The sequence below is a fragment of the Gavia stellata genome, chromosome Z (genome assembly GCF_030936135.1).
Source record: "Gavia stellata isolate bGavSte3 chromosome Z, bGavSte3.hap2, whole genome shotgun sequence".
NCBI lineage: Eukaryota > Metazoa > Chordata > Aves > Gaviiformes > Gaviidae > Gavia > Gavia stellata.
This window is the reverse complement of record NC_082637.1, coordinates 88734047-88746262: the sequence shown is the minus strand read 5'-3', so window position 1 is coordinate 88746262 and position 12216 is coordinate 88734047. Positions and strand designations below refer to the sequence as shown.

Here is a 12216-nt window from a genome sequence, read left to right as displayed (position 1 = left end):
TGGCAGGGTCTCTGTAGCTCACGCCGCGCTTACCAGAGCATCGAGTGAAGCATGTAGGCTGTCCTTCTGCTGTGCCAGAGCAAGAGAGACGACGCTGCGGATGCAGGGGTGGAGGTGCTGGTCCAGCAGGCACTCCCTCTCTTTGCTGCAAGAAGAGAAGGTGCCGGTCGGATGCGTGGAGGCATCTCCTCCCTCCCCTGTGCCACTGAGCCAGGGACAGAGGGCGGTCCTGGCCAGTGGAGCCCGAACCCCTTTCCGTCTCCTCCTTCTCCCTTCAGAGGAAAAGCCAAGAGGCACTGGGGAGCCCCGGAGAATCCTCTGCCCTCCATCTGGCCCACCAATCGGCCAAGCGCGAGGGAAAGCAGAGGCCCGAAGACAGTGCTGCTGGGGTCCTGCCAGGATAGGAGATGCCTGGTGCCATCAGGCCCACGCCGTGCGGAGGCCGTGGCCTGGCCAGGTCTGGGGCAGGTACCTCATTGCTGCGATAGCAAGCATGGCTTGCTGCCACATCACGGCGTCCATGCTGCAAGGCAACTCCTCTTGCTGTAGCACCTGGAGAGGGAGAGCACAGCCGGGTTGGGGCACGGGAGCTGACAGCGCCCAACACCAGTCTGCAGGGCGGGCAGAGCCCCGCTGCCCTCAGGCCAGCACTGGCACCCAGAGCGGCCCCATGGCAGGCAGGGCTGTTCCCACGGAGGCCTGTCTCACCCTCCCCCTGTGCCCAGACGCCCAAGCACTGTCCCTACCGCTGGGCCGGTGCTCGGCCAGCTTTCCCCCCTCCCTCAGCCCTGCTGGGGGTCCCCTCACCTCCATTTTCTCCACCAGCTCACATGCTGATCTCAGACTGGGCAGGTACCTGCCCTGCAGCCAGGCTCCGCAGAGCGTGCGGATGGAGGCCAGAAACCTCAGCTTCGAGGCCTCTTCCTGACAGCCAGGGAGAAGAGAGACAGAGAGGGACGGTGAGGGGCAGAGGCACGGCCAGCAGGAGCTGGGGCTCAAGGGGCTGCAGCGATGGTGCAGGGGGCCGGGAGGGGAGCACCTCTGCACAGCCAGCAGCCCTCCAGGAGCCCGCGCGCAGGCAGCAGACACGGCAGCACCCGGCTGGGAGCCCCAGGCAGAGCCTTGCTGACAAAGCCTGCACTTACCCTTTTGGTGCTGTTGAGAAAGGCCAAGAAGCAGTCGTGGGCTTCCTTCTCCTCGCCCTCCAGCTGGCAGCTGGAGGCAGTCGCAGCTGCACCTGATTAAGAACAAGAGCAGGGAGAGCTGTAGGCAGGAGCAGGAGGTAGAGGGAAGAGAGGGGCCGTCTCTCCAGCCCTGCGCCTGCTGCCCGGCACACAGCAAGCCCGGGCCAGGGTGCCAATGCCCCGTCTGCCCCAGGATGCCGCTGGCAGCAGGGCGGGAAAGGTTCCAGCCCTGTGGCACTGCTGCCTCTCGCCAGCCCCGCTGCCTCTCCTTGCCCCGCTCTGTGCCCCGAGGCAGGAGGTGCTCCCCTGGGGTCCTGTCGATACCCACTCATGGCGGGGATGCTGGGGCTCTCGTCCTCCTCCGCGTGTATGACGGGGCTGGCAGAGCCCAAGTCCTCGCTCTGCAGCCCACGTTGCCTGGGGCTTTCTGACCGCTGATGGTCCTCAGCGGCCACACCAGGCGTCCCACACTCTGCTGCCCCGCGTGCATGCCTCCTGCGGGGGAAATTCTTCGCCAGCCTGCGGGAGAGAGGAAAGGGGTGAGGGTGGGGAGAGGGCAGCCCATGGCAAGCGGCCCCACCCTGGCGCTGCCTGGCCGGAGCAGGGAGGTGGTGGGGCGCAGAAGCTGGGCAGGGGCAGGGGGATCTCCTTCCTGCAGGATGCTCTTTTCCAGCGGGCAGTGCCCACCCACCCGCCTGGGCCCCAGTGCTGGTGCTGGTGCTGGTGCCTGCTCTCCGGCTCCCAGGCCCTTCCCGAAGGGCCCGCCTGCTGGACCCAGGTCCCCTGGGGTCCCTATGCTGCTGGCCCAGCCCCAGCCCCAGCCCCGCATTCTTACCTGGTGGGGACGGTGGATCTTACCTGGTGGGGACGGTGGAGCCTTGCGGAAACACCCTGGCCCTGGCGATGTGGCGTGCCAGGGCTCGCAGGAAAAGACATCCTCTGCGCACAGAGGCCGCTGCACGAGCCACAAGGCTCATGTCCTTTTCTCATGAGAGTCCTGGACACTGTGGGGCTGCCGCGCCGGTGCTGGGCACCCCTAGCTGCCACCAGGGTAGGTCACAAAGGGCCCTATTGTTACCCGGCACTCGGGCCGGGAGGGGCAGGGCGTCCTGCCCCCCACTCTGACCCGGGCTCTCCCGGGGCTGTTGACCCGCCCCTGGCTCTGGCTCTTCCAGAACATCTCGAAACACAAGGTCAAAGTAAGTGAAAAAAAAGACTGGCAAGACTGGAAAGAAGACGCTTTGTCACGAATGCACCCGGTATTTAGCACATTAAAGAGAAAAACTGTCTCCACTAACTAACAACAATGATTAACGCAAGGACAAATCCTAGGACAGTAGAAGAGAGGGCCCAAACAGTGTCCTAAGGCTGACCTGCCTCATTATCATGTGAAAACCACACCTCCTAGCTAGAAAACACCCCCAACCCCAATAAGTCCCCTACTCTCCGGGCATGCGTAGGGAATTGAAAGAGAAGGCCAAGGACAGTGGTATGCAAAGGTATGTGAAAGGAAAAACGACCGACCGACTCCGTCCAACAGCACAGCAATTTAGGAAGTTTGAGGGCATCGCAGTGACAGCATTTTGGATGGATTGACAAAGGCAAGTTGCAAGGCCCAGTGTTCTAGACATGGAAGCAAAGCTGGATAAACCCCACATTTTGGCCTCTCTCAAATTTTACTACGCTGCGCGGTACAAAGAGAGTGCGTTTTCACACGCGAATTTCAAGCTAAAGACAGGCCTGGTAAAGCACACAAGATACTGGGACTGCACAAAACTTTGCGACAAGAGGTGGATAATTAACAGAACAAACCGCTGCTTCAAAGAACGCACAGTAGAAGGGAGGAGTTGAAGTTACTGTTTCGTAGGGCACTAAAATACAGAGCAACAAAGGGAGACAGCGAAGGATTAGTCAGAGACGAACTACCAGCTACCTGACCTGGGGCCGGGAGCGCTATGTGCTATTCCAGGCTGTGACCGTTGAGGCTAGTCACACAGCTTCTGAGAACAACTAGGCGATGCTATCCAGCGGTATGCGAGAGAGAAACCAAGTGAGCCGATCTGAACCGCACCACCCTTAAATACCCAGGGGCTGGGGGGGGGTCGCAAAACGGTAACCCAAAACCGTGCTACGCACCTCTGAGCCAATATATGCTTTGCCCTGAATCAGCTCTGGTGCTGCATAAGCTGGGCTTCCGCAGCATGTGTTCAGATGGTAATCGAGGCCACCCTAGAATAACACAGGAAACCGATCACACGGAAGCATTGGCTGTAACGCAGCTTAAGTCTTCTAGCAACGACATTCTAGAGGCCTCAGAGTCTTCGTTTTCCTCTGCTGTGCGTCTGCGTTCACCTCGTGTTTTGCTTTGGTGTAATACACGGCTTCACTGGGCAAAAATTGTCTAAGACCATCAGTATCCTACAAACGTTCAGATCCCCAGCTGCTCGCTCATCTATTATCCTAGCAGTCTTTTCCGCGGCTCCTCCTCTGACAAGGGCTCGCGACTGCGAAGACAGGTGGAACTTGGGAAGAGGTGATCCAAGAGCTACTGGGCCTGAGGTTAGCTGGTTATGGATACCAATATTTAATGCAATACCTTCACGAAGATCCACTAAAAATACTTCCCTATTAAAACCATGTTATTACTTTGCCTGGGCTTTGTACAAAGCAGATCAGGACAAGATGACGTTACACCACCAAGACAATGGTCTAATCGTCTCGATGGCCTGCCAGATGCTCTGACTTGAGTCAAGTAAAACGATCCGAGGACAAGTAACTGTCTTGGGATCAGTAAGACCTTCTTCCCATTCAACTGTTTCTTAACAGCACCCACCTCGCATGTTACGCTGACAAATCGAAAGGGCTCCTAGAACCCAATTTTAAACTTGGCAAACAACTTGGTACAAGCACACAGAACCAGGGGATTTGCAAATGTAACTGGAATAAACTATTTGATTCAATCCACAATCTCCACACACATACAAATCTTTTGGAAAAAGACATACACCATTGAAACTTCTTAGGGAAAAATGCACACCAACATGCGCTTTAAAATATTACAGGCCTTTATATATGACAGTAGGTGCTATACATACAGGACGACCTCTGCCTTAGATTACGATAAAAGATGAAGCCTAAGAGGAGAAAACGATCTAACAGTCCAGTCATAACATGCAGTCAACCGCTCTCTCTCACACAGTTAAGGCCCTACCAAGTAATTAGCGATTGGATGACAACTACGCAAACAGCTTGAATTTAGGGTCTTTGGGCGAGTCTCTGCATTGCACTCTGAAGCCAAACATGCATTTTGTAGGTGCGTGCAGTAGCTGACGTAGCTCTGCTCTGTGAAAGCAACCGAGACACCTACCTTTGGCTTTGCACAGAGTCCAAAGTCTATCAGCTTCAAATGATGTTCCTTGTCAATCAGCAGATTTTCCTGGTGAAAGAGGAAGGGGTAAGGAATGCTTCTATAACCTAAGTATCCAAGGAACCACGTTTTCTTTCACCTTCTTTCTTCTTGTCATTAGCAGCTAGAATTTACCTAAAGCTCTCCTCTGGAGATTTTGACCGGTTGCTAATGAATATCCCCCACATTCCAGATGGGGAATACTAGTTCCTATCTGCTAGAGAAGGGCCTGGGGGGCCGGTGGGCGGGGGGGGCGCGGTGCTGACAGACAGCAAGCTGAACGTGAGGCAGCAGTCTGCTCTGGCAGAAAAGGCGGCCAGCAATACCACGGCCTGTATTAAAAGGAGCACAGCTAGTAGACTGAGAGAAGTTACTCTAGTCCTCTGTTCAGCACAGCTAGAATAATGCGTCTAGTTTCTGCCCCCCGAGCACAGCAAAGACATCAAACTGAAGGAAGCTCAGGGGGCTGGAGCGCTTGCTCGATGAGGAGAGGCTGAGGGCAAGACGTTTGTTCGGCCTCTAGACGAGAAGGCTTCGGTGGAGACCTCGTGGCAGCCTTTCAATACCTACACAGAGGCCATGAAGACAGAGCTAGTCTCTTCACAGGAGTGCATGGTGGGATAACGACGGACAACAGGCATCAAGAGACGTTCAGACTGGAGAGAAGAAAAAGCCTTTCTCCTCATAAGGACAGCAAAGAGCTGAACAGGTTGCCCAGAGAGATTCTGCTGCCTCATCCTTGGGGGAGAGGTCGAAGAGGTGACTGGATAAAGCTCCAAGAAGCTGGGTCTGACACGGCTTTGAGCAGGAGGTTCAAGCAGAAGCCTCTAAAAGCCACTTCCCATCCAAGCTGTCACATGATCCTATGGCTCCATCAGCTCCCCAGCTACAAGTCGACTCCTTCCAAAAGGCACATACAACGCTTCGTTTGCGGAGACGTGCTTTGGAGACAAAGATTTCATGAGCTGTCTAGGGAAACGCCTGTGCACTAAGAATTTGCTTGTCTCAAGAGATGTCAGCATCTCTAAAAATGCAAATTTCTAATCCCTTCAAGGAGAAGTGGACTCAAGTCTTCCATTCCCTAAGCCTACGCTTAGACTCCTCAATGACAGCAAAGCCACAGGACGGGTCCGGTAGCATGCATCTCCCCCTACACCCTCTGTCTAGCCACCACGTGTTTCAACTATCGGTGTCGCTTTTTCCTTTGGGCGTGAAAACAGAACGGTTTGCGCAACAGAGTGGCACCATAAAGACTCTCTCCAGGTATAAAGGGGATAACAAAAACGCCTAAGCAACATTCAAAGGCAGATCCATGTCTCTGCTCCGCTCCCAGCTGGAACGTGCTGTTCTGCTTCTCCTTCAGAGGAAGCTCCTTCCTCAGATATAGCCACGTCCGGCTCAGCCGAGGAACGTAGCAGCGGATCGAAATAATGCTCTTTCACAAGACGTCAGATAAAGAGCTCGAAGCACAAGAGAATGGAGAAGGCGTAATTTACTCTGGCTCCCAGTGGAGACGTGAAAGTGGCTGTTCATGATTATTTATGCAAATCTGACTACTGTTCAGGCTTACTGGTTTGAGATCCCTGTGGGCATATCCCTGACTGTGAACATAAGCAATTGCTGAAACATTCTGCCGAAAAAACCCACGAGCTTCCTCTTCTGAAAGGCGGTCCTTAGAAATTATGTAATCAAACAGCTCTCCTCCAGGACAGTACTGCAGGAAGACAGGAAAAAGAGAATACGTTTAGAATACGGTGATGAAATCTAAGCAACAACGAGAGCACTGGAGAGCAGCTGGAGGACACTCTTCCATTCCCTCTGCTTCATCACTGCAGCGCCCAAGTGCCCCCACGTACGCCCTAGGTCAGCACTGCGGCAGACCAAACAAGCCGAGACGTCTGACGCGTTGCAACAGATACATCACACTAACGTCACGTATCATTGAGATAGATAACTTTTTAAGAATTGTTTCGTTTGAACTCTGCTATCATCTACCACTACAGCTAGAACCAGGAACCCTCGCCGTGGCAGAAACACCATTTCTTACCTCTAAGACCATGAAGATTTTCTGGGACGTCTCTATCACGTGATACAACTGGCAAATATGCTGGTGCCTTAAGTTCTTCATGGCATCAATTTCTATTTTAACACGAGGCAAGTCATCCTAAGAGACCGCAACAGCAAGCTATGAAATTGCCAACTACTTCAGACAGCCTGTACATCACAGTAAGCATCACACTATTGTGCCACACAGAATTTCGCGGCATCTGTATGACAATTCAACTGCTCAAATTCAACCCACTAACAGCTCTACCGTTACTTCTCTACGATTCTGGCACATTGATCAGCAAAACCCAGAGGGACAGATGTAAAAGAGCTAGCATTCTCATCAGCATTCTCTTTGAATTACTGTCATAATCTTTAACTTCCTCGACTTGAAAGCCACAGAATGTTGCCCTCTCACAGAATCACAGAATCACACAGAATCACTACGGTTGGAAAAGACCTGTAAGATCATCAAGTCCAACCTGGGGGGGGGGGAAAAAAAAAAAAAAAAAAAAAAACAACCACAAAAAAACAAACAAACAAAAAAACCCAAAAAAAACCCCCACAAACAACCCACGCAAGCCAACCACCACACAACAACAACAAGGCACAACACACCAAAAACCAACCCACCCAACACCACACAGCACCATGTCCATCAAGCTACATCCCACAATGCCACATCCACACGCTCCTTGAATACCTCCAGGGAGGGTGACTCTACCACCTCCCTGGGCAGCCTATTCCAGTGTTTCACCACTCTCTCGGTAAAGAACTTTTTCCTAATATCTAGCCTGAACCTCCCCTGGCGCAACTTGAGGCCATTTCCTCTAGTCCTGTCACTAGTCACTTGGGAGAAGAGACCAACACCCACCTCTCTGCAACCCCCCTTTCAGGTAGTTGTAGAGAGCGATAAGGTCTCCCCTCAGCCGCCTCTTCTCCAGGCTAAACAACCCCAGCTCCCTGAGCCGCTCCTCATAAGACTTGTGTTCCAGACCCCTCACCAGCTTTGTCACCCTTCTCTGGACACGCTCCAGCACCTCAATGTCTTTCTTGTAGTGAGGGGCCCAAAACTGAACACAGCATTCGAGGTGCGGCCTCACCAGCGCCGAGTACAGAGGCATGATCACCTCCCTGCTCCTGCTGGCCACACCATTTCTGATACAAGCCAGGATGCCGTTGGCCTTCTTGGCCACCTGGGCACACTGCTGGCTCATATTCAGCCGGTTGTCAACCAGCACTCCCAGGTCCTTTTCCACTGGGCAGCTTTCCAGCCACTCGTCCCCAAGCCTGTAGCGTTGCCTGGGGTTGTTGTGGCCAAAGTGTAGAACCCGGCACTTGGCCTTATTGAACTTCATCCGGTTGGTGTCAGCCCATCGATCCAGCCTGTCCAGATCCCTCTGCAGAGCCTTCCTACCCTCAAGCAGATCAACACTCCCTCCCAACTTGGTGTCGTCTGCAAACTTGCTGAGGGTGCACTCTATCCCCTCATCCAGATCATCAATGAAGACATTAAACAAGACCGGTCCCAAAACTGAGCCCTGGGGGACTCCGCTTGTGACCGGCCGCCAGCTGGATTTCACCCCATTCACTACAACTCTCTGGGCTCGGCCATCCAGCCAGTTTTTTACCCAGCGAAGAGTGTACCTGTCTAAACCACGGGCCGCCAGCTTCTCTAGGAGAATGCTGTGGGGAACAGTGTCAAAGGCTTTGCTGAAGTCCAGGTAGACATCAACAGCCTTCCCCTCATCCACTAGGCGGGTCACCTGGTCAGAGAAGGAGCTCAGGTTGGTCAAGCAGGACCTGCCTTTCATGAACCCGTGCTGGCTTGGCCTGATCCCTTGGTTGTCCTGCACGTGTCCCGTGAGCACCCTCAAGATGAGCCTCTCCATAACCTTCCCCGGCACCGAGGTCAGGCTGACAGGCCTGTAGTTCCCCGGATCCTCCTTCCGACCCTTCTTGTAGATGGGCGTCACATTGGCAAGCCTCCAGTCATCCGGGACCTCCCCCGTTGACCAGGACTGTTGATAAATGATGGAGAGCGGCTTGGCAAGCTCCTCCGCCAGCTCCCTCAGCACCCTTGGGTGGATGCTATCAGGCCCCATAGACTTATGAGTGTCCAGGTGGCATAGCAGGTCGTTAACTGCTTCCTCCTGGATCATGGGGAGCCTATTTTGCTCTCCATCCCTGTCATCCAGCTCAGGGAGACGGATACCCTGAGGATACCTGGTGTGGCTGTTAAAGACTGAGGCAAAGAAGGCATTAAGTACCTCAGCCTTTTCCTCATCCTTCATGACAATGTTCCCCGCCGCATCCAGTAGAGGATGGAGATCCTCCTTGGCCCCCTTTTTGTTGTTAATGTATTTATAGAAGCTTTTTTTGTTGTCCCTCACGACCGTGGCCAGGTTGAGCTCTAGCTGGGCTTTCGCCTTCCTAATTCCCTCCCTGCATGACCTAACGAGGTCCTTGTATTCTTCTTCACTTGCCTGCCCCTTTTTCCAGAGGTGGTAAGTTCTCTTTTTTTCCCCGAGCCTCAGCATAAGCTCCTTGTTCAGCCAGGCCGGCCGTCTTCCCCGCCGGCTCTTCTTACGGCACAGGGGCACTGCCTGCTCCTGCGCCTTCAAGATTTCCTTCTTGAAGAAGGTCCAGCCTTCCTGGGCCCCTTTGCCCTTCAGGACCGTCTCCCAAGGGACCCTCCCGACCAGTGTCCTGAACAGGGCAAAGTCTGCCCTCCGGAAGTCCATGGTAGCGGTATTGCTCACCCGCCTCCTTACTTGGCTAAATATTGCAAAATCTATCATTTCATGGTCGCTAAGCCCCAGACGGCCTCCGACCTTCACTTCTCCCACCAGACCCTCTCTGTTCGTAAACAGCAGGTCAAGCAGGGCACTTTCCCTTGTAGGCTCGCTTACCAGCTGCGTCAGGAAGTTATCTTCCACACACTCGAGGAACCTCTGGGACTGTTTCCTCTTAGCTGTGTTGTACTTCCAGCAGACATCCGGTAAGTTGAAGTCCCCCACAAGAGCAAGGGCTTGCGACTGCGAGACTTCTGCCAGTCGCTTGTAGAACGCTTCATCAGCTTCTACGCCCTGGTCGGGTGGTCTATAACAGACCCCCAGCAGGATATCCGGCTTGTTGGCCTTCCCCCTCATCCTTGCCCATAAGCATTCAACCCCGTCGTGACAATCATCCAGCTCTATACAATCAAAGCACTCCTTGACGTACAGAGCCACCCCACCGCCTCTCCTTCCTTGTCTGTCCCTCCTGAAGAGCTTATAGCCCTCCATCGCAGCACTCCAGCCATGCGAGTCGTCCCACCATGTTTCTGTGATGGCGACCACGTCATAGCTGCCCCGCCGCACGATGGCTTCCAGCTCCTCCTGTTTGCCGCCCATGCTGCGTGCATTGGAGTAGATGCACTTGAGCTGGGCTATCGGTCTTGCCCCCGACAATGGCATGTCACCCCTAGGCTCACCTCTGGGTAGCCTGGCTTCATCCCCTTCCCCCTTCGAGTCTAGTTTAAAGCCCTCCTGATGAGGTTTGCCAACTTACGGGCAAGGATTCTTTTCCCCCTTGGGGACAGCTGAACACCGTCTGCACTCAGCAGGCCCGGTGCCACGGAGACCACCCCATGGTCAAAGAATCCAAAATTCCTCTGGTGGCACCAGTCTCTGAGCCACGCGTTGACCATGTTTGCTTTCTTATTCCTTTCAGTGTTCCTCCCCGCCACTGAAGGGATTGCAGAAAACACCACCTGCGCACCCGATCCGTCAATCAGTCTCCCCAGCACCTTAAAGTCCTTCTTCATCCCTTTCACGCTTCTTTGCTCAATCTCCTCGCTGCCAACCTGCAAAACTACCAGCGGGTAGTAATCGGTGGGCCGTACCAGACTGGGGAGTTTCCTTGTGACCTCTCTCACCCGGGCCCCAGGGAGGCAGCAGACTTCCCTGTGGGTTGGGTCAGGCCGGCATATTGGGCCCTCCGTTCCCCTCAGGAGGGAATCACCTACAACAACCACCCTCCTTTTTGCCTTGGTAGAGGTGGTTGTGATGCGTGGGGCAGGCTGTCTCGCCCTAGGCAGCCCCGCAGATGGACTTTCGTCCACGTCCTCGTTAGCCTGGCCCTCAAGTTCCACAAGGTTTGTGGTCTACTACTGAAATTCTTTCAAGGCTACAGCACCAGTCAACAGCCAACAAGACAAGCAGGCAGCATTTCGACATGTCGCACCCCTGTGTTCCCGAGACCTCCACAAGAACAGCAGAAGATGCTACCAACTTTTAAGTATTGTGGGAAGGCAGGATGCGGGCCCCTGGGGTGGTCCTGTGCAGGGCAGGATGCGGGCCCCTGGGGTGGTCCTGTGCAGCTGATGGATCAGAGCTTGTTCTGAGAGAGACAAAGACGGGCCTGTGGAAAATTACAAACGAAGCAATAAATAAGGGCTACGTGGCAAGGACTGGGCGTCCTTGAGAAGTGAGGATGTAGATAACAAGAAGTTATGATCAAAGTAGAAGGGAGTTATACAGCTGCTCAAACTGCAAGTAGAAGAACATAAACAAAAGTAACTGTTAGGCTCAAACTGCAAGTAGACGTATGTTTTAGGCTCAGCCAATTAGGATCTAACAAGTAGGTGCGTATTAGGTCTAACTGTATAAATATGTGTTGCTTGAATAATAAAGGTGGACTATGCTTTATCACTCATATTGAGTCGGACGCATCTGTTCCTTCAGCCGCGAACCGTCGGTCAACTCCTGGCTTCGGGAAACTCCCGACATCTTCGGGAAACTCCCGACAAAGTATCATTTGGCTTACCCCTAGAGCAAGTTTGTCCATGATTTTTATTGCAACTTTTTCACCAGGGAGAAGATGTCATGCAAGTTTTACCTTTGCGAACCCACCTAGAATTCAAAAGAGACGTTTAAAGCTCAGCGTGACGACATGCTTCCTTGCCTATCATCTCGCAGTTACACCGGAGTATGTAGCACGCACCGTGTGCAATGTCTTCTTTAGAGGAAGAAGCAATCACTGCTACCGACTTCCAATGACGTTGTCAGAGCTCTGCCCCCCAAAATACACGCTCAAAACCTGACCTATAGATTCTGCAGTAACAGCTAATCTCTACTCAGGTGAATGCTAAAGTGTTAGACAGATCGCACACACCTCTGCGCATTCCCAGATTAAGCCTACCTGTTCCAATTGTTTCATGTAACTGGTAGCACTTGAGCATAGCCGCCTAGAGCCATTCTGAGAGGCACAGGGATCTCGCAAGTCTTCTCAGCCCTTGCAATGAGCAAGCGTAGCCAGCGTTCATGCTTTGCCACTCCGAGCAGACTCCACAAACCGAAAGCGCATTTGCTGCGGCTCTGGGGAAGCGGGGGTGGGGAGGGGGGGACGGGGTGCGCGACCTGCTTTTGTTACCAAGTGCTGCACACCTCGCAGTACAGTCACCAGACGAGTAAGTCTGAAGGCTGGCACAAAACGCTAGCATCTTTCACGGTCTCCTCGCTAACGCTTAGCAGCGAGAGCGGGCGACTGCTTTGCAGCAGCAGCAGCAGTAACGCCCCCACGACAGTTTCCTCCACA

At 53.7% G+C, this 12216-nt stretch overlaps 1 protein-coding gene across 1 annotated transcript; it reads right to left on the bottom strand.

Annotated features, from left to right (window-relative positions):
• Positions 1–420: 420 nt before the first annotated feature.
• LOC132320742 (serine/threonine-protein kinase tricornered-like) lies at positions 421–11860 on the bottom strand. Its single transcript, XM_059834051.1, is given in 11 exon segments — positions 421–552; positions 808–924; positions 1146–1237; positions 1513–1703; positions 2020–2042; positions 3321–3413; positions 4552–4620; positions 6161–6304; positions 6638–6754; positions 11446–11531; positions 11821–11860. Coding segments are annotated over 11 exon segments (1104 nt in total).
• Positions 11861–12216: the final 356 nt, after the last annotated feature.